Below are 23,623 nucleotides of genomic sequence, written 5' to 3' on the forward strand. Positions count from 1 at the left end.
AGAGATACCAGTCCTCCTTCATTTTAAACCAAGGTACGGAGCTGATTAGACCCTAAGAAATCTTGGATAGATTCTTGGCAAAGAGTACTAAACTTAAGCTACACCTCACTTACTTCTTCACTCGTACTAGACTTAGGTTAGGTACATTGGGGTAGGCGTATTTTAGAAGCACCAGTTGAGTACTTTTAATCTTTATTAATGTATGTATTCTATGTATTTTATGGCTTAGAAACCTTATCATGCTTTTACAGTGTTATTTTATAATACTCTTCATACTGTACGCATTGTACTTTGCAACCAGTATTATGATTTTAGCAGTTAATTTCTTCCGTATGAGAAAGAAGACTGATCAATAAATACTTTTTATTGAAAGCGCCCGTCTTTCTATTTCTCTACAACTCTGGTGAAACGAAGCATGCACAAGTGACTGAGTGAAATAACTATCTATTGTTTCCCCGACTTTAGAGATATATTTCTTATTCTTGGGAAACAAAGTTGTCATGTTTATGCGGTTGTCAGAAACGAATCCCTTCTTGTGAATTCGAGAGTTTCTAGTGACCTCTGAGCTAGCTGGCACTCACAATTAAGTCTAATATGTTCGATAGAGTCCTAGTCGACCAAAGTCCTACGTCACATCTATAGGATATATTATTCCAATGCGCAGAGCCTATTGGGAATATAGGAACTACACTACAACCCAAGGGTTTAGTATCAATAGGCCTGGCCCACGCTATGTACACACAGACAACCCAGGGGTAGTGACCTCTTATAGAGTTGGGAAGGTGTGCCTAGAAAGGCTAAAATCCTCAATACTATCACAGGTGAAACAACACTTGTCCCTTCTGTGAGACAACATGGATCTTAGAGATTCCTTGTTAGGTCCCAATAAACCACGTAAGAAACTATTCCTATATAGCATCTACTATGAAGTCTGGAAAGTCTTTCAACAGGAAGCTGCTGAGCGACTACGTGAGATTAATAGAATCAACTTAGAAAAGGCTATCGCTGTGGTAGACAACGGAATGACCACACTTTCATCTGTTATTTATTCACTAAGCAACATTGTGTCCTCAGCTATCAACATAAGGAACAAGATTTGTCTATTTGACAACATGGGCAATCTCAACTGCGAGCGATCGTGCTTTTAAGCTGGACGCTTCAATCATTATGTTCTGGCCACGTTCTATGGTGATACATTAACGACACTAGTCTGGTTTTGGCTTACAATCTGACCAACAGACAAGTAACCATGGCACGCAGAGATGCGAAATACACCTTGCTGCTCATTGAAAAATGGGAAAAGTAACCTTTTACTCTAGCAGAATCACGGTCTACAGAATGGTTAATTCATGGTTATATCACACTGCCGATCACGACATTCCAATGCTACCTAAAATATCACCCAGTAGGCAGGTGTGAAGCGTTTGGTGAAGGGTACATACAGGAAACCTGAGAGTTACTGTATAGATAGAGGAGCAGGGATAAGGACAAAATAGTGTTCTTGAGCGGGTCAGACTGCAAGAAGGCTTTAAGTGGGTATTTAGTATGCAAGGAGGTGTCGCTTTACGGGGCGTGTAATGCGTCAATAGGGAACTTGTCTTGCTACCAAACACATTACTGCGTTAAACGTTCAACCTACCATTGTGGACTCGGCGAAGTCACTAGGAATAACTTTAGACAGTAACCTCAACATGCAAAAACATATCAGCAATGTTACAAAGGGAGCTAACTTCCAGATAAACACACTGAGGAAACTGAAACCCTTCCTACCACACAATGACTTCAAGCAGGCAGTACAAGCTCTAGTTATACCCTGAGTGGAATACGGATGTGTCTCTCTCAGTGGCCTACCCAAAGCATCAACTGCACCTCTTAGAGCCTCAATCAACGCCGCAACAAGACTCATAATTGGATCTAAACGTAGCTCCCACATCTCCCCGGACCTTCAATCCCTAAACTGGCTACCACTAGAGGTGAGAATTCAGTTGAAAATTGCGTGATTGACGCACAGAGCCATGCATCAAGACACCCAGTTACCTGGCACAGAAATTGACCATCTCGGGTGGTTCCAGATCCTCAAGAAATGCGGAAAAACTACTACTGAAACCACAAAAATTCCATAAGAAATAAACTTATAACCGATCCTTCTCTGGGATGGCACCCAGAATTTGGAATGCCTTACCCCCAGAAACCAGACATAACCCGTCCACTATCTCTTTTAAAAAGGAAGTTAAATCCATCCTCATGGCCAAATACACATGAGCAGGGTATGCTGAAACCCTGAGGCGAGATGCATACGCGCTCCCAACCACAAGACACTTCTTGATGCTAAATCTGACTATGCTGTTTTTACTATATGCTTTGTACATTTGTTTGGATCTGCTCTTATTTTCTGTATAAGTAACATTTATTGTTTGTATAGCGCTCTGATATCCGCTAGGATCTTTTTCGCGCTCTATAAAACTTTCAAAATAAATAAGGGTTCTTCAGCTGCTTAAATTCATCCAGTTTTTGAGTTACTTTCAAATGGGAGTTACTCAATGCTGAATGACCAAGGCTGTTGTGGAATGACGCCAGGCATCGCTTATCTACTGACTGTAAATACCAGGGTTATTTGTTGTAAGCAAGTATGGTTTCCCCAGCTCGCACAGTTAGGGCGGCACCACTATGGCCTTCACTGAATGTTTCCAGTATAGGGGTTGATTCTCTGAGCAAACTGAAAGCCATGTTTCAGCCCGAGAGATTTTCGCTCTCCAGGTTGCAAGATCTTTGGCAGAGATACAGGCTCTGGTCCTTACGAACTTCCCGCTCCATTTCGGAAAATGGTCCATTGTATCTTTAGCATGTCTGATACGAGGGGGATTGTAAAATCATTTAAGAGATTGGATCAGTTCAGTTAACCACCTTTCAAACCATCTTCAAAGTGCTTCCATCCTTCATACTCTCCCTACTCTGAAGCTATTTTAGAGGGCTTCCTTTGGTCCTGCTTTCATTGGCGGGCATCCTGGTTTTAATTCTATTGCTTCGCAGTGGATGCCAATATCACTCAAGACCTGAAGAGAACACTGCTGGAGCAACGTTGTTGTGAGCGATTGGTGTTCTTCCTGGGTATACCTCGACTTCGATAGCTGAGTGAGCATTGGTTTCCGTCTTTCAGACCGGCCTGGCTAGACTGCATTCTACCTGTATTCCAATGCCCCTTTTGCAGATTCGAATACGTGTTGGACCTCTGTCTGACACTTCCATGGGTTGCGCCGCCAGATATAGACATGCTCCTGGCGCACATGCGGGCAGTTGTCCATAGCGTATTTCGATGTTGAAGATGGCGTTCCTAGAGCCTCCACAGGACACTTGCTCCTGTTGAAACCGGGATCGGCTCTGCTACGGATGTTCAGGCATCAGTCTTGAGCACACAGGCATCTAATTCTTCCTCGATTGCTGCCATGGAAACTTTGATGACCACCTCTGCTCACTTGATATCATACTGGAGGGACTGCCTTCTACGGATACCATGTTCAGTTATGTTGAGACTTCAACGTAGGATTCTTAATCAATCTGGCCTCTCCTGGGAAGATTTTGGCAACTTTTAAACATTTACCAAATTGAAGGTCAAACTGACTGTTTTATTCTTCTCGGCTCTGTCTTAGCATAGCAGCTTTCAAGGTGCTCAGAAAAACGACAATATATTCAAACATATAGAGGACCTTTTATGAACACTTTTTTTAGGTAAGAATGCTTTTGATATAGACCTTGCTTTTATGGACATTTGTAAGGCCTTTTAAAGTGCTTTTAGTATGTTTTTATTATGAATAATTGTTATGTTTTTTTTTTAGCATTGATTTTTATCATTACCTAGCTGACCTTGTTGACCTTTTGACGAGGAGTGGGTTTCATGTCCTTTAGGTTAGTCCCACTATGTACATACAGATCACTTGCATGTTGTACCCTCCACACGACAATAACGGTTTTACACAGGTGACCTTTTACCTAGTAGCTTGCTTCTGTCTCTACGACACCAGGCTCTCGGTACCATATAATAATCCCTGTACCTGACGTAATAAACATGTCCCCAGGCAAGGAAGATTTATTCTGTATAAGGGTCACCACTTTTTTTTTTTCCATGACCAACAGCCAGCTGTGCATGATCATTTTTCTTTAGAAAAGGATTAGCAGAGGATACAAAATGTTTTCAAAACATATCGATTTTAGAAAAACCCTGGAGTGACCACTTTAATATAAAAGACCTTCACTCCCCCTTACAATTCAGAGGAGAATTCCTTCCAGGCTGGACCTCGATTCTGTAGACTGATCCTTCGACATGCAGCGACCTGACATCCCTTGCTTGGTGTCATCCTCGACGCTTTGATGGGGTCCTTCGGTCTAAACCATTAGGTGAGGGGTTGGTGATTCCCTTAGGGATTCGTGACTACACTTTAGCACACACATATATGCACTTATCCGTGCTTCACCTACATCTCTAGGCTATGTATCGTTAGGCAGAATAGGTAGGCTACGCATGGTAGGATTACGCAATGCTACTGTTTTATTTGATCCGCTTACATTCATCTTTTTAGTACTATGGTAGACTATTTACGATATTGGTGCTTGTGATTTCTTTTGTCTGCTCCTGTCTTCTAATTGTCGCAGCAGATATGTTTTACAAGAGATTGACACTTGAGTAATAAATAATTATTGAAACCGTCCCAATCGCCATATTGTGTATATTCTGAGGAAAAGTAAGCACGAGTGACAGAGCGAAAGATACCCTATTGTTTTCCATGATACCTGAGGAATCAGTTGTCCTGTTCAGTGGTTGCCAGAAACTACCTATACTGCTGTAGAATACAGGGGGATGATAGTGGCACTGTAGAGCTAGCTGGTCGAACGGCTGACATATCCTGTGGGGGTGGTTAGAGTCTGTCTATACACCAAGCCCTCAGTTTAGGTCATCCAAAACGTACAGGTCCAGATGGGAACCTAGAAACTACACTTCAGAGTTAAATAGCTCAGTGCTTCAGTGCCCCAGCCTGGGTCATAAATCTGACTGCGCAGTACTCATATCCGCAGCCTAATGATATATAAAATAATCACTGCCTTCCTTAACTTTAAAAGGAAAATATGACCTTATGCTTATTTGAAAATGTACTCAAGGTTGTGAGATACACTCAATCGACTGGATGGAGACACTTGTATTAGACTCTTTAGTATTTCTGTTATAGTAGCTGAGAGGTAAGCCAGCCCATGCTAATAAACATTCAGAAATAGACAGAAATACACTCAAAGCTTCTATTGCCTTCATGTACTTATTAGAGCAGGAATTCTTGTAAGAATCTGGAGGTCATCTTAGTATGAATGCGGTTTGTACCATACCAATAACAAGCAGGTTGGTTGGGTCCGAATGCTGTCTTTGTCCTTCCTTTTTTAAACTTTGTTTTTTTGTTTTTTTTAATCATTGACCGAGTCTACAGAGGAGAAAATATTTTTTTCTCTACTGAGAAAGCTCTGAAAAGAAGAAACAAGAAGATAAAGATTTACAACTGATGCCGAGGAAAACCTTCAAACACACTTTCTTTTACTCTTGTTTCCCTCAGAAAGACACTTGTGAGAAACCAACCATGTATTATGAAAAATGTAAAGTCTGTGTGGAACACACCCCTTTCTGTCTGAAGTGCCAATAAAGATAAATATAGATAAAGATAACCATGAAGTCTGCAGCCTCTGTCTGCAGGGAGACCACAGAGTGGAAACCTGCAAAGTCTGCACGGAGTTCAAGACGAAGACTCTAAAATAGAGATTGAAACGAGGTGGGACCACTACGCCATGGCCCAGCCTCATGGGGGTCGATTCTCTACAACAACTCTCCAGCGACCAGGGGGAGACTGGAGGGCTCTGAATTGGCACAAGCAGTATTCTCTGACTCTGTGAAGGCAAGAAGCCATAAGAGACCCGCACAGGAAAGTCCGAAGCGCCAGGTAACCACACCGCTCCCTGGTGCCAAAACTAAGATAGCGGAGTCGAAAAACTCCAAATCTGCTTCACCATCGAAAGCCTCACAACAGCGGAGGGAAAAGGAATGGAGAAAGAGCCTCACAGTTCCAAACAGAAGGCCACCAATTACGGCTAGTCCTCAAAACCAGTCTCTGGCAAAGAGGCAAGCCATATTGAAGAAGTAATATGCCGGTTTGGCTTTTTAAGCAGAGACTCCAATTTAAGACAACACTGGAAGGCGTTTATAGGCCTACGTTGATGTGATGAGGACAGGAGCTGGTGGTTTAAAATGCCATTGGGAATATTTCAAATTAGCCCTGAAGAAGTCAATTTGATTTTTGTGATGATAAAAGTTTGCTGTATTTCCCATCATGTTATGAAATGAAATAACTACTATTTGATTTTTAATATTGAAGATATAAGGAGGAGGTGTGAAGTCTTATGGTGCATGCACAGCTTGTGCTGTTAAGTTGCACTTACTTTTTTAGGTCCTGCCTTCTTCCTTCTCCCGAGAAGGACTTGACCACATTTAAAGACCAGACTACAGCACAAAAATACAGGTCTGACTTGCCTAATCGTCCACAATTTCAAACTTGGAAGCTAGGTCTAACAGGACCAAAAGTTCTATATGAAAAGAATCCGCGCCTCTGATCAGGACTGTTTAGTAATGTTCACCATGCTGCCTGTGTCATATGCTTGGCACATAAACCTGATTTCCTGTGATACATATATTAATATTATTTCTAGTAGGCCGTAGCTACATTGAAATCACTTTTTGAGGATTTTTCTCAAAACAAGAAGCCCCGCATTACTCTTACAGTTGATAAAAGACTGGGATCTAATGTGTGTTTTTTTTTTTGTACAGAGCCCCACGAAGGGACCCGTCATAGAATGCTACCAGAATGATTAGTTGAAGGACTTCGCAGTCTCTAGGATATCCTATTAACCTCCCAAAACATTTATTGTGCTCATTGTTAGGCTGATGATATAATCTAAAGTGGGGTTAAAGGTTTCCTGATGGCAACCACGCACTTCTACATGTCCATTTTCACTCGGGTCGCTTGAAAATCATTTAACATTCAAGGCTATCCAGAACCTATTCACTGTGTGATACTGGATCCGAAATCTTTTTTTAGGCGCTAAAACTACATAGGCCCAGTATTACACCACATTTAAGTGTCCTAGCAAAGTGGCTGTTCTCCGCAGGAGTTTATGGATGAGGAAAACGGTGCCAAATTAGTACGCAATACCATGATTTGGGTTTGCTCTTTACAGAACATAGGGATGATTCTTGTTTTAGCAGGACCTTTAGCACACTTGAGCCTTAAGATTACCACAAGGTGATCTGACCAGATCAGTGGACAGTGTTTAAAGGTGGTAATTCTTAAGTTATTTGTGAAACATCCTACCTAGAGTATTGTAATGAATGGGGAAAGAAACCCTTCTAGAAAGCTGGAGGTTGTGTGAAAACCTAGACTTGGCCCATACTGAGGAATGTTGAAATCACCCAGCACTAAGACCTTCCCAGATCCCTTAATGGCCAAGGCTAGAGTGTGAAACAGTTATACAGTAAACATACTCTAGAGCCTGATAGATGACAAAGCTCTAACTGTACCAATTGATGAATTGCCCCGAATGGCACTGAATTCCACATACTTCATTTTATTGCCATTCAGCCCTTTACCCTCCGCGGCATGATCAGTGTTTACACTCCTATAGCCTTCATGGCTGATGGGAAGCATAAATGACTTACTGGAATTAGACAGCTATTCCAGTTACAAGCCAAATATGTATTTTATGGCTAGTAATCGAGTAGTGAATTATTTGAGCTTGAACCCTCGGTGACTTAGCATTAATGAGGCTTTTGTTCATCGGGTTTGTGTTCTGAGGTCTGTCTGGGAGGAAGTCATTTTTGGAAATTGAGGCTTGAATCCCAAAGGTATTTGATCTTTCTAAAGGTGAGGGGGTTGAAATCAAGATTACTTTATGTGCCACACAACAAGGCACGATAATTGCAAAGCTGTAAAACAAGAACCTTTGCACTCCAATAGCACCGTCTCGAGTATTCCTTCATATCAGGGGAGAGGAGTTGGCCTAACAGCAGCTAGGGCAATCGACCTCGAATCTGGGGAACTGGGTTTGAGTCTCGGCAATGAGGCTGAACATCCTGTGATTCTGCGCAAATCACTTAATCTCCCTGTGCCTAACAAAAATAAATGTGTACTCCTGTAATGCAACTGGTGCTATGTAGAGCGCTCTGATACCAGATCCGGGTCAAGTTCGTGCTGTATAAAACTCTAAAAAATCAAATAAATAAAAAAGTATCCTGGTTTATCTGAATTTGTTTCGACTAGACTTAATTCACCATTTTGTTCATGATAGAGATGTTCCTGAATCAGTACAAATGTGCTTAATAAAGTGCTTGCTACTCCTTCAAATAATGAATTTGCTTTCAGGAAAGCAAACATGTCTTGCCACTTGTTCATGCTTTTGTAAGTCTGGCGTTAGTGTGGGTAGCAATACGTTGAAGAAATAATGTTCTTGTTATGTCTTCCAGTCAGGTGACCGACCGTGACAGTAGCAGCCAGAAACCAGAAACTTTGCGGCTTGGTCCCAACCATGCAATAGCTAGTGAAAGTAAGTACTACTGTGTGCAGTTCTATATCCTGCAAAGTATGCTTTGACTTGTAAGAGCCATATAATTCTGCTATTTTCTTTATTTCAGAATAATCATAATAAAGATTCATTAGTGCACAAATATCACAACTGTAACTTTGAAAGTTTAAGGAAAATAATGTGCTCAGAACCAAGTGTAGCAGCATCAAAGTTGATAGCTATTTTCATTAGCTTCAAGCTCAAACCCTCATGCTGATTAAAACTTTATGTGAATAGGATTTATGAAGCGCAACTGATCATAAAAAAAGGGCTTCTAGGCTCTGAGAACCTCAGACAGCAATATAAGTGAGGTAAAGCCTAACTACAGTTAAGAGGCTAAAACGAGGTTTGTATTAAGATCTCTCAAGAATCTCAAGATGTTTTTATGTAGCTCTGAACAAGTTGATTCTATTGCTTAGATCCTAACACTGTAGTATTCAATAATCACTGAGCTCTAGGAGGAGAGTTCTGTAAACATCTTCTGCAGCCTTCAAGGTCCATCTTTATGAATAGTTCTACATTGAATACTTTTTCCACTTGGCAACCCGTGAGTGTCACTGGTTTCTGAAGTGATAGAACAGTCTCTAGGAAGATTAAATAAAAGTTGTCCCATAGAGTTTTGTACCAACTGAAGTTTCCCAATGAGATTCATGTGAAGACCCACATAGATCATGTTTGAATAGACTTGTTTGGACGTAATGAAAGCATTTACCACACTTTTCTGTGCTGCCTGTGGAAGAAAGCTTAGACCTTCAGAGTTTTTATTTTTACAAAGCATAATGCTGTTAAAGCATTTATTTGATGCTTAAAAGGGAAGGGATTGTAAAATCTGCCCCCATGTTTCTCACATCCTCAGCTCAGATGGGAAGAGTAGGCCAGGTTCGGAAGGCTTCCAGAGATTACACTTTTGTTGATGTTTCCCTAAAATAAATAACTGTCTTCTTAGTTAAGTTTCAAGCAATTGTCATTCATCCAAGATGAAACTGATATTAGACATTGCTTGAACTTTGAAGTTGGCAAGAGTCTTTCTCATTAGCTAATGAGACAATCAGTTAAGTATTGTCAGAATAGAATAACACTTTGAACCCAAACCTACTGGTTAAAGTGGACTTGAAAGGTTCATATAGATAAAGGGTAGGGCTCAAGAATGATCCCTGTGGCACCCCACAATTTAATGGAACTCGGCTCTAGGAGAAGGGACAGGGAGAGACTGATAGTTTGGGATCTGTTTGCAAGAAAATATGTGATCCAAGCAAGAGCTGGACCACTGACACCTATCACTGCTATCTTATGAATAAGAATTGAGTACTATATGGTGTAAAATTCCAGTAAGTCCAAAAAGAAATTGGCAGCTGGTTCTCCACTATTAAAAATATTTCTCAAATGTTCTGACAGTGAGAAGCATATATCCTGTGCTGTGGGCAGCATAAACTGAGAAGCATAATGGATGTCACTAGTTTTCAAATATGAGCAGAACTGTTGAATAAAATGCATTTCAATCATCTTCACTGTGTCTGGTAACCATGAAATTGGTCTATATTTCACAGGCATGTTAGGGTCCACATTATTCGTCTTCAAAATAGGTGTAACCTGAGCTTGTTTCCAAGAACCTGGTATGATAGCAGAATTAAAAGAGGAGTTTAAAATATCACAAAGGATAGAAGGAATATTTGCTGCTCCAAGTTTGATATCATTAGGAGGTCTAAATTTACACCTTTCCATAAAATTGAGCATTTCCTGAGAGGAGATGGGTGCAAACTTCCCCAGACTAAGAGTGGCCTAGCTGTGGACCAAAATCTGCTGCTGACTTGGGAGTAGACCCATTAGTGGGAACAAGAGAGTTGTGAATACAGAGTATTTTACCTTTGAAAAAAGCTAATATGTCAGCCACAGATAAGTAATTTCCTGACTCATTGTGGCATGAGGAGTCGTATATTTCACTATGGCAAATGCCTTTCTGGACGAATATGTAGCTGCCTTGAACATGTTTTCACAAAAGATGGATTTAGTAAATGCATTTTTTGTGATATTCTTTATTCGCATTTTGGGCAACATGTTTTCTCTCGATACCTTTTGGTAGTTCTCCATTTTCTTTATAATTGGTGGCATTTTCTTTTTAAGGACAATAGTCTTGATTAAATCAAGGACTGGCCGACTGAGGTATTTATTTTCCTTTTTAAATATTTTCCTTTTCAAAGGGGCTAAATCATTAAGAGCAGAGGTAATCCACCTTTGGCAGGCGATATTAGCCTACAATGCGCCTGTCAGATGGCCGCTTGACAGTTAAAACAGAATTAAATTTAGCTTCTTTGACCTGCTGCCAAACTCTCTTAACCCCATCGAAGCTCATGACGAGCTCAGCTCGTCATGAGGTACACCTCTCGTACACTCATGACGAGCTGAGCTCGTCATGAACAATGGGAATCAAGAAATATCAGCACAGGATCAAAATAACATCAGCATCGATGGTGTTAAGGGTGAATGATTTTACTGTTGCTACTGATCACGGTATATGAACAGAAAAAGGCAGCGCCAGGTGATACGACCAGATCAGAAGTAGTGGAGCTTTGCTGCTAAGGTTTTCAAGGTTGGGGAACATCCGATCGAACGTGTGACTTGGTATATGGATGGCATGAGTAAACGCTTGAGTTGAATTAAGGGAGATGAGTATTTCCAAAAGTCGTTTCACCGTACCATCTGACAGATCATTAACATGGTAAAGTCCCCTAAAATCATAAAATAAAGGCTTTAATAATCTGTGGAGATTAAACACTCCACCACTTTAGAGAGAGGGTGAGTAACCAGGAAGTTTGTAGACTCAGAGAGCGTTTGATATCAAACGTTTGTACAGTGCCGACCGCCATATCTTTCTGCAAATGTTACCTACTCCTTATATTGGTAGCACTGTCACGTTTTCTACGGGCTGTGATTAGTTGCAAGATGACTCAGAACTTGTAACCCTGTACTTGACGTGTAGTTTACTTTTTATATGCTTTACTATCTGCTTTCGACGATTGTAATCCGACTTCTATACCAATGTCTTTTAACAATTTCAATTATTTTATGTATAGCATTTTATGCTTATATGATTTTTAAGGAGAAATCAAATAAAACTTACTTGAATTGAACTGACCCAGCTTAGGTAATCTTTCAGGGTGAGCCTTGTGATGAAGACCCTAAAGCCCCGGCATTTGAAATATTGGTGATTTACAAGTAAACGTTTTATTTAACAATAATAGCAAGGCCCCCACTATTTCTGTCTGAGCGGTTTTGATGAGAGGTGAAATGTCCAGTTAGTAAAGCTTCTGCAATGTCAGGTGCAGAACACACTTTCACCCAAGTTTCCATGAGGAAAATGGCGCCTGTCTTTAAAATCCATAGTAAAATCATGTGTCGTATTTGTTTTAGGAGTGACATAACATTGATTAAATAAACTGTGAAACTGCTTTCTACCTCACTTTCAAGTGACCTAGTCTCCGAAAGGGAATGATTTGTGAGTATTGGTGGGTAATTACAATTTTGAAAACATGTAGGGCAAATACGTTGCTTACCTTCCAAAAAATAATAATCTAGGGATCGGCACTTAGCAATCCGATGGACTGATGGAAGCTCTTCTCTGGAATTAACCAATACTATCTATTGCAGGGCTGGATTTAGAGCTGTTGGCACCTGGTGCGACAATAATTTTTCACTTTTCAGCAACATTAAGTATAGATAATGAAAGACTGCAGGGAAAAACAGAACGTCCTAACTTATTTTATACAGTTTGACAGTTCGTAACCAAAACAAGTCTATATTAGGGCTGTATCTTATGAACTGCTGTAACAAAAGAATCTGTGACAAAAGCAGTAATGTTGCAAGGATTCTGAAAAATACAGAACTATGCCCCGGAATATGGGACCTTGGTGTAGGGACTGGGTCTTCCTACCACCTCAGTACCCATGAGCCCAGGAACGACTAGCTATAGTGTCTCACTTGCGCTCCTACTCACTCCCAGAGAAAGAAATTATTAGACATCCCAGAACACAACACTCCCTGATCTCTCAGGAATCGGGGTATCAAGACACACCCTTTCGCTCGCACTCTTGTACTTGTCAACAATAAGATCTGATAGGGGCACAAATCAGTTTAAAATATTTATTTTACTCTGATAACGCCACGTCGGTTTCAATACTTCCAGATCAGTCATTGGCTAACGCAACAAGACATGATGCCCCAAGTGAGCCGCCGTCTCACAACATATGAGAAATGGCTCATCACAAAAAAAACGGACAGAAATGCCATCACTGACATATATAAAATGTTAAGCTCGCCCCTTTCTCTCACGCTCTGCTGGCCAGTAGCATTGGGAATCAGAGCTAAGAAGGACCCTTACAGATAAAGAGTGGAGAGATATTTATCATAGAGCCCACTATACCGCCAGGAACGTGGCAAGTGGGGAGTCTGCAGTTAAGATTGTATACTATTGACACCTGACGCCGGCTAGGCTGCATCAAGGTAATCCGAAACGCAGCTCCACATGCTGGAGGGGTTGTGGCAAGATGGGGATGTTGACTCATTTGTTGTGGGAATGTGAGGGGGTGACTGATTATTGGAAGGAAGTACTTGACAACCTAGACAAACATTTTGAGACCGAGATACCCTGTTTCCCTGCTTATACACTATTGGACCTCCCAAATGCATTGACATTTCCACTTAATCGAATAGACAGATGGGGCTGGCAGTAGGGGCGGCGGCACATCATATTCTCTCGTTATGGGGCACTGCAAGGAGACCTACACACACTGACTGGCTTCACAGGCTCTGGTATACATTAGATGTGTAGCGAATTCAAGCGACTCTAACCCAGACTTCGGACTCCTTTAACACTATATGGCAGCCCTTTCTTGCATTGCTAGCTGGGGAATTCAATGAACTTACGTGCCTGAAATACCTCGGGTTGCTACGACTTACAGATGAGCCTTCCAGAGGGGAAGACCCCTCATGTTAGAGTCCCCACTTCTAGGTACTTGATCTCCTTCATGAGGAAAGAAGTGACAAACCGGAGGGGGAGGGTGTGGGGGGTTGGGTAACGTGGGGGGGTTTGTTTGTTTATGAGGCTTCTGGACGCACTACTGACTGAGGGTTTCCTCTACCTGCTATCATGGACACACTTTACCACCTGGTAGCTTGCGTCGCTATCTCATTGATGCAGGGTGGATACAGCACTGGTTTACGGGGTGGCTCTCAGGGACTGTTTGTCATATTGCATTGTGTTTGCTGCGATGGAAATCAATAAAACAAATTTAAACAAAGAAATATATATATTTATTTTAACTAACATGCCCTAAAATGCAGCATACGTTCCACAACAAGCAGGAAAATGCATAGTACAAATACAGTCAGCATAGCAGCTAGTCCATTTATCATGAAGGGAGAAGTCATCGTAGAAAGACAGTTGAGTAAAGACTGTAGTGCCTAACATTCCTCCCCTTGCTGAGAAAATGTACTATTATATAATAGAAGATCTCTGGACTTTGTCATCAGACACCATACCTTAGCCTATAGATGGTAGATCTACATCATAGGTGCTGTCTCGCTCTTCTCCCTGGAAAGGTCTCTCTCCAAGTGTGTTTCACCTATTCGTGTACCTCACTAAAAAAGTACATTCTCCAAATAGCTGCATTGGTATGTTTTGTCTAAGGGCTAAGGCCTGGCCAGAACAAAACAACAAGGGCCATTGTTCGACCATGCACATAATGTTCAGTCAAAATCCCAGGAACATGTAGAGAGTGAACACAGCTGTGAGTTCTCATGTGAAAGCAGTCATTGAACTTATTGCAAAAATAAAGACATATAGTAACGTGTGCAATTTAGGAGGCAAGCTGCCACGTGCTCATGCTAATTTAGTGAAAAACAACAATGTCCTGTGATAGTAATCAGCTAACTACATAGAATGCAGATCTGTGATCTGCATGGTACGCGTTCTTTGCAGCAGACATATTCGCTCTCTGCTCTACTTTATGGAAAGTCAAAACAGCTGCTAGACAAAACTCCGATCGCTCTAGCAGGAACATGAATCACAAGTTATCTTGACAGTTTTAATGAAAACTGGAAGCACAAGAAACTCTGAAGGTGTTTTCAAATCGTAGGTTATTGTTAAGCACAGCGCCCAGTGCAGTCACACCAGTCGCACTGCCCTAAATCAATGGCCCTACTCTGGTAGACCGACCAGTGGGAGGTAGCGATTGGGGACAGATAGGCTGAGACGGGCTAACTTTGGTTAGCCAATTGTGCGTTATGCAGCTGTGTTTTTATTTCCACCTGGGACCATCCACAAGATCGCCAGGACTGCTGCACATAAGATAGAAGATCTATTCTCAGCCAGCCTCACTCTAGGCTCGATGAACTGTCCCGACGGGCTTTAGCAGGGCACAGAGGCAAGGCTTAGTGCCGCTTTAAGGGCCAAGATTAAAACTCAAACATGAAAACGGTTTTAGAAAGCATAGCCAATACCCCAGATTTTTTTTTTTTAATTTTTATTTTATTAAAGCAAAAAGAACTTGTACACAAGGCAATAAGACAATACATTCGGGCATGTGTTCGAGTTTCTCAATCACAAGAACCACACGACTCGCCCTCTCCTTTTTATCCAGCCAAGCAATCCGTTTCCCTGCCTTATCTCCCACATCATACAGTCTGCCTTGCTGCTCTCTACTCATGACTTTAGAGGCTTCCGTCACCAGGGCCCTATAATCCAGTTGTTTGAGGCTGAGGGCATGAAGCTTGTTACGAGTCACACCTAGTTCCAAATCACTTTCTAGCTCAGCTATTTCAGACTCTAAACGGACCACCTTCTCATTTTTACTTTTCTTGGCACCGGCGATTAACAATAATTGTTGTCCTCGGATGACCGTCTTAAATGCCTCCTACAGTGACACAGAAGAGGACACAGATCCCTCGTTCTCAGCAAAGTACTGATCCAGGGACTTACTCAACTCAGCACGAGTTTTGGGGTTGCGAAGATACCAGGGATTGATCGGGGCAACCCGTCCCTCGACACCCATACTAGTGCCGATCTGGAGCCACAATGGGGAGTGATCTGATATACCCCGGGCCAGATGCCTAATCTCCCTGACAGAGGAGGCCTGCATTGCCGGCATAAAAACATAGTCAAGTCTAGAGAGACTGCCGTGGGCCCCAGAGTGGAAGGTGTATTGTACCTGTCCCGGATGCATCAACCTCCAACAATCTACCAAACCCAGTGTCTCCAAAAACCCACTTAACCAAGACTGTGACCTAGTGAGGTCTCTGGGGGGGTAACGATCTACACTACCGGAGACAACAGAGTTGAAATCTCCGCCTATCACCAGTATACCATCCGGAAGCCCCAGTACCACACGCCCAAGATCAGCAAAAGTAGAGGTCTGTAGACCAGGCGGGACATATACAGAAATCAGCGAGACAGTCCTCCCCTCCCGCCTCCCTGTGAGATCAGCGTAGCGCCGCCTGTCATCAAGGATCATGTTGTCTATTTCCAAGGGGAGAGAGTTCTTGACTAGGATGCCCGTGCCCCTAGAACCAATAGTGAACCCAGAGTGTACTGCAAGACGATATCCTCGCCGATTCATGGCGTGACAAGTGTTTCCAATCAAGTGCGTCACCTGCAACAACACAACATCAGGGGAGAGGCGTCTCAGCAGTTGCAACACTACTCCTCTCTATATCCTATCCCCCAACCCATTGACATTCCAACACAGTAGTTTCAACCCACTACCCCCATCCCGGAAATGAATGCAGAATCCACCCCATAGCGAACACAGTACCCAGATCCAAGATTAAAACAATACGTTGCCTTGAGAAAAAATAAAACCTACCCAAACTCCCCCCTCCACCTCCCAACATGGACCCGTTACAATACCCCCCCACCCTGCACCCCTGCGTTAGACTTAAAAGCCACCCCAACTTGCAGTGTGCCTGTCGCCCTAACATTAAACTAGTCTACAAAAAGAAACCCAGAGGAGGAAAGAGTCCCACTCCCCCCGCCACCCTCGGGGCCATCATAAATCACATAAGTATGAAAGACATCAAACCGAGCCGTATGGTATGTTAATTGTTCGAAAATCAGGAACCACATTGTCATTCTTGCTCCAGCACGCCACCCTCTGCTCCACCCGAGTGTTCCGTTCGATCGCTCCACATTGGTAATGTATCCAGCCAGTCACTCACTCTCTCGGGACGATCAAAGAAAAACGTCAGGTCCTCATATTCGACACGGAGCCTGGTTGGAAATAGCATTGCATATTTCAAGTCCATGTCTCTCAACCGTCGCTTCACCCCCTGAAACCCCATCCTCTGCCTCTGAACGAACTGGGTAAAGTCTGGGTAGAAGCTCACCGTTGTGTTTTCAAACTTCACGGGGCTGCCCACCCGCGATGCCTGCAGGATAGCGTCTCTGTCTCTAAAGTTGAAAATTCTGGCGATAATCGGCCTCGGAGGGGCACCCGGCTTCGGCTTCCCAGATGCGCACGCTCCACAGCAAAGAATTTACTTAGGCCTTTGGGGGCGAGGTAATTTAGGAGGAGATCCTCCACAAGGAGATCTGCAGCGGGATTTTCCGATTTTTCAGGGACCCCAATAATACGTACATTATTGCGTCTGGCCCTATTTTCAAAATCCTCCAGTCGACGAGCCATGAGATCATTGGAGGATCGCAGATTTCCGACCTCAGTCTGTAAGTCGGACACATCGGTCGTGAGGCTGGAGGTCTTCAGATCTAAGGATTTGACCTTCTCATTAGTCTTTGATAAGTCCGCTCTAATCAAATTGACGTCCATGGCTACGGTGTCGAGCTTAAGGGCGAGAGCCTCATATTGCTGGCCAATGGAAGTCTTAATACCAGCAATGGCACCCATGACATCCTGTAGAGTCAACTCGATCGACGCAGCTTTGCCTCTTCCAGGGTCCTATTCGTACCACCGGGGGACCCCTTGGGATGGGTATATCGATCCATAACATTCGTTTGAATGGCCCCCCCCCCCCCGCCCGAAGAGGCATCTTGGTTTTTCGATTCTCGTTGTCGGGCCTGCCCGCCATGTTGGGGAATGTGCCCCCAAGGGGCCTGTGAGACCTGGTGAAAATGGCCCCTCGCGGTCAACCCACCGGAGTCTTCAAAAGCAGGCGCCAGCAGCTGTAGCTCAGCACACAGACACTCGCGACCGTTGGCACACAGTGGATTCACAGAGTTCAGCTAGACCTCGGGCAACCAGATCGATCTTGAGATAGGATAAGGCCAAAGACCCAAAAGCGAAACCGAAAGTTAAATCCAAGGCAATGAGCAGAGCCCCGCGGGCCGTTGTGTTCAACTACTGCCTGGGCGTCTCAACGACTCGAGTCCCAGGCGTCGCCATGGAGTGGGCCTCAAAAGTTCTGGTTGTCGTAGTAGCGGTTTCCGAAGTCCGAATCAATTTTTGAAAGCAGCTAATCTATCAGCTGAGTTTCATCTCTAATAACCCATCTTCGTAATCAGGATACCGTTCAGGATATATGCGGGAGGCGGCAAGGGTCTCTGGAGCCCTGTGCTCACGCGGCCATCTCGGATGCGCGCGAAGCTCCTCCTCCCTCTACCCCAGATGTTTAGAGACAAATACACTGCATGTATTTTATTTTAACTATGTTGAACAGCTTAGTTAAAAATGTGACAGCAGGAAAACCTTTCAAACAAGGGAAGTATACTCAGTCTTAACCCCTTCAATGCGGCGGCTATTCCGCCGCAGTGCTAAGGGGGCGGGGGAAGAGCGGCGGGCGCATGCTGGTGACGGAACCGCTCCGTCACCAGCGTCGGTTGCGCTGTGCTGATGACGGAGCGGTTCCGTCATGGCCCCGCCCGCTCAATAGAACGCTCGGCGCAGGCGCGGAATTCGCGCCGCGCATGAGCGGCGGGCGCGCCATGACCGAACCGCTCCGTCATCAGCACAGCGCCACCGCAGCTGATGACGGAGCGGTTCCGTCATCAGCATACAAGGGGTTAAAGAATAGACCCCAACAATCTAGAGTTGACTTTTCCTGGTCCAAATCTTTTGTGGTAAATGTGCAAGTTTTTGGGTACTGCCAGTAGTGAGTTATCAGAAGTACAGTTGATTCTAAGAAGGTATCGGCATCAAGAGTTTATACTGAACTAGCAGCCCATCCCGACTTTGTCCGGGTATAAATTGCTGCCGGCCAGTAGTATATTGTTTTGTAGGATTTCGTTTTGATAGCATTTCTTATCTGTGACAGGCCAGTGAAACGCTCCGATTCATAGTGCACTGCTGATGCACTTAAGAGTGCGCGTTCAGTAGTGTTTGAACTAGTTTCCCTACTTTATTTTTCCTTGCAATATTGTATAGCGCGAACTCTACAACATGGCATGAGCACAATTTACATTACAGAACACATTCATTTGTAGTAGGCACGGGGAGACAAAGCGATTTGCCTGGAATCACAGGATGTTGAGCTGATACAGAGATTCGAACGTAGCCCCCCAGCTCTAAAGTTCACAATTCTAGAACTTGTGGCGGAAGGTGTCTAAAAGTGTACGTCGTGCAGGCCACCAATGAGAGAGACCTGTGCATTTTTCAAATGGGTGGTGAAAAAATATGAGTATGTTGCTGGAGATGTGGGCCGCTGTGCCACCAATGTACTTACCGGGGGAGGGTAAACGCCCATTATTCCGCAACTTTCTTTCCGCATACCATCACTCCGCATACTTTTTTTACGAAAGTACCATGACTCCGCAATGCCATTATATTGCATGGCATTACATTTTATATGCTTTTACCACGCATACATTTATAACGAAATTCGTTGTAAATGCATGAATGGTAAAAGCATGTTTCTTTTTTAAATGTTTGGGTAATGTAAGTAGGGGTATAAAGGTATATGTTTTGGGATATTGAGGTATGTTTTGGGTTGTTTGGGTATTTTAAGGGTTCAGATATAGTTTTGGGTTTGGGGGTACAGGGGTATTTTTAGGGTTCAGGGGTAGGTTTGGGTTTTGGGGTATTTTTAGGGTTCAGGGGTAGGTTTGGGTTTTGGGGTACAAGGGTATTTTAAGGATTCAGGGCTAGGTTTGGGTTTTGAGGTACAGGGGTATTTAAAGGGTTCAGGGCTAGGTTTGGGTTTTGGGGTAGAGGGGTATTTTTAGGGTTTAGGGATAGGTTTGGGTTTTGGGATACAGGGTATATTTATAGGGTTAAGATGGGTTAGTGTTTAAGGGTGTTGGGGTATTTTAAGGAGTAAGGGTGGGTTATTATTATGGGGTGCAGGGGTATTTAAAGGGAGCAGGGTGGGATTAGCACACGATATGAGACATGGCATGAAAGCGGAACGTACCACACACCCCCAGCGTTTGTCACTCCCACAGCACACGCCCACAGCACAACGCAGACACGCCCACAAGGGACTACTTTGCTGGCACGGTTCTTTTACCTTTTAAATGTATATGGTGGGCGTCTGCATAGCCTATTTCCTTCTGCTGCAACTGCCCTTTCCCAAGCTGTATTGGGTGTTGTGATTGGTGCTGTGGTTCCTGAGATTACCCGCCTCAAAGGTTTGGGCTCTCTTTATTATATTAGTATGGATGAGAAGGGGTGTTATTTTATAACAATTTTTTTTAATTAGATTTCCAAACAGCAACACTGGGAAAACAAGTACAGCCGTAGAACGCTTTCACAGAACAGTTGACCACAAACTAAATCACATTCCTAAGCCATAAAGGGCCTCCCATTGAAACCCAGATCTTGTCATGTTTTTGCGGACAGTCCTGAGACGTATATATGGAGTTATCCAATTGAGCACACCGGTCTACACCCGCCCTCCTCTGCACCAGGGAAGGGGCAACAGGGGAGTTCCACCTATGAAGGCTATGGTTTGGTTGGCGACAGAGGACCAATCTTAAACCAGATTTCGTGATTTTTCTGATAGTGACCTGTCCTCTGATATTCCCCACTTTGTGCCTACGGGGGTCATGAATGAAGGGTACTCGGAATTTTATAGTTTATTGCATTGTGATTTATACATTGATTTCTATCCCATACAAGGTGCTTAAGCACTCAACATAACTCTACGGGGTGCTTACAATATTAGAGACTTTGTCAGGCAATAGAATTACAGTTTGCTATGTTGACGATCACACAGTTGTGCGGGTGGTAGACTATCTATAAGCATTTTTTCAGGCACATTGTTTTTATTTTAAAACCATAATATAAAAGGTCTTATAAATATTACAGCTTTACATTGTAAGAAATTAGTTCATTTTAAACTGCCCTACAATTTGTAATGTGATTTAACAAATATGGCAGTTAACCATGGTTATGTAAAAACTTCACGTACTCTGTTATGCATTATGGCATGAGGAGGTTAAGTACTCGGCCATTCAGAAGGCTACTCGTGTGATTGAGCAGGTTGTAATGTAGGTGTCCTTAAGGTGTTCATGCAATCGTACATTAAAGCAGGGTCTGTGAATGTATCATGTGCGCAATAATACATTCACACATTCCCCAAACGATTATGAAGAATTTTACTGCATTTCTCATCTAATTGACTTTATTCTCCTAGCAGGTACCATTGTTTTGATTTGTTACCAGCACACCTACGGAGACCATTACCTGTGGTGTGGCTTGTTGAGTAAACCTTTACCATTTTGATTGAGCTTGAAATTTCATTTGTAGCCTCTTCTGTTCCCAGTGGGTTTGATTAATTAGTGCTCCCTTGGTTTTAGTGTTGCATAATTCTCACTGGTAGCAATAGCGGACATTATTTACCTTATTGATTAGTTATGCTCTTCCCAGTTCAAACGCCCCTTTGGGCATCACAGGATGTATTGGAAGGCAGCCCCAATCTGCCTCTGTGAATTTGCAGACATGCCTAACCAAAACAGCTTAAAGCAAACATCCAGACGCTTGGCCGCTGGATTTGGGGCCTCAATGCAGCATGTGGAGCAAGCTTTACAATGCATTAATTCGTGTAGTATTTAGATCTCGCCTGATCCAGCGCGTGTCTGGCTAGACTGTAAGGCTTAAAAAAATGCTCCTGCAGGCTACAGCTTGCAGTGCATGTGCGCTGGCGCGTGCGTGAGCAGATGCGCCATAAGGCGTGAATACTGCTGTGCGCGCACCACTCACCTGCTTCCCCCGTGATCGCTTTCACGGCCGCAAGGAAGTTACTTTTACGGCCGCGTGGCCAGCAGTAGCAATCTTTTACCTTCACTTTTGTTCCGTTCTTTACTCCATGCCCCTCGGTTTTCTCTCTCCAATTCCTTGGTTCCCATTGTTTTCTTTTCACCATTTCATTTTATTTGTCCATGCTCTTCCTTCCATTGTTATAAGCCATATGTTGTATTATCTCCCACCCGTTTCTTGCTTTTATTCACGCACATATTTTTATTCTATATACCTTGCTGTTTTCTGTTCTTCCATGTAGTCTTTTATTTGTTGCCCTTGGTTTGATTTTTAGGTCGAGGGCTCAGTCGCACTGCTGTAAGCCGTGTGGGCGGAGCCCGAAGATTTAATGTTTCTTAGAGGGGGCTTGGAACCCGCCCCTCTTCTCCATTGGCTGGCCTAGTAAATGCTGGCCAGCCATTGGAGGAGAGGGGCGTCACTCTGTTCAAGCCCCATCTTTTTCGGATTTGGGGGCGTTTTTTTAAGCTTCTTTCTTTCTTTTCTCTCCTCTTCCCATTGGCTGGAATTTTACCTTCCAGCCAAAGGGATGAGGAGAGAATGAAAACCACGCCCCCGAATCGCAAAAAGACACTGGTTTCTCCGAGGCATTCCTGCCTCGCTTCGGAGAAACATGGTCGTGCTGCTTGGTTTCGTGTGGCTCTCACAGACATTCTCCCTCCATACCAGCTGCTGCTACCATACTCCACCGCAGGCCCTCGGTGCTCCTCAGCTCCTGCTCAGGGTTTCCCGGATTCTTGTTTCTCTTGATTGTTGCTGCCGAGGATAGAAAGCACTTAAGAACCACTGAAAACTCCTTTCCTCAAACGTGCGGAGATGATGGAAAAATTAAATGAGCCCGAAAATCTGATTAGACGAGGAGAGGGTGAAGCGAGCAGTGAAGGGTATAAAAATGAGGTGAATCCACAGAGGTGGCGTGATGAAAGACACAGAGCACGAGTGCTTTAATGACACTATAAACGTTAAATGAAAAGAACTGCGCGTAAGTCAATGTTTCAGACCCTCTGCTTTCTGGCGCGATGTCCTGCGTGCGTCCGGGTCCCTCATAATAATGCATCTGGGGCAGGAGATTCGGATCCGTTCAGCTGGCAGCCGTAATTCCCCATACAACCGACCGCCGACCTCCATACGCTGTGCGGATGCGCACTGAGCCCCCGAGGTGGGAATGATATCACTCGGACAGAAAACGACTTCCTTTCGAGATTTTTGCTTGTAAACCCCTGAATCGCTTTATGACTTTTTTCGGAGATCTATGTTGCACAAAGAAGGAAAACCTCACAATGTGCTGAGAAACACTGATGAAATGATTGTAAAAGTGGCGGTATGTGACATATAAAACGATAGGGTGGTACATACATAAAAACAAACACATACATTATGTAAGTACATTACAGTAAACAAAAAGAGAGAAAAAATACCAATTTCAATTACCTTATCCAGCACCAAGTCCTCGATGCTCTCAGTCCTGGAATCCATACAATAAAAGCTTGATAGCACATCCCCATACAATAGCTGGTTTGCGTTCCCTGGGTACTTACTAAGACAGCATAGTATTGCAGCTAAACACACTAGAAATAATGTATTTCTGCTTCATCCATCAAAAACGCAAAGAATGGTTGAGGTTTTCCCAATTCCTGGTTTTAGTTTTGTTAGAGGTTTGTACATTGTTCCTGTTCCACCATTAGGGGAGTCACTTCACTATGGAAGTGCTAACAGAGTGCACTCTTTTATTGGGTTGGCATTGTTAAGCACATATTCTGTTCTTATTAGAAGAGAGGATTGGA

The 23,623-nt window shown here is 43.4% G+C and overlaps 1 protein-coding gene across 12 annotated transcripts in view; it reads left to right on the top strand.

Moving 5' to 3' along the window:
* The window catches only part of EYA3 (EYA transcriptional coactivator and phosphatase 3), a 1,455,294-nt gene that overhangs the window by 504,665 nt on the left and 927,006 nt on the right, over nucleotides 1–23,623 (top strand). For all 12 annotated transcript variants that reach the window (XM_086957503.1, XM_086957498.1, XM_086957496.1 and 9 more), the window contains one exon: nucleotides 8,546–8,625. In XM_086957503.1, the coding sequence (XP_086813629.1) occupies nucleotides 8,546–8,625 (80 nt within the window). The remainder of the gene's footprint in view (nucleotides 1–8,545; nucleotides 8,626–23,623) is intronic.

Source organism: Lissotriton vulgaris, chromosome 2_1 (genome assembly GCF_964263255.1).
Source record: "Lissotriton vulgaris chromosome 2_1, aLisVul1.2, whole genome shotgun sequence".
In the NCBI taxonomy this organism is placed as follows: domain Eukaryota; kingdom Metazoa; phylum Chordata; class Amphibia; order Caudata; family Salamandridae; genus Lissotriton; species Lissotriton vulgaris.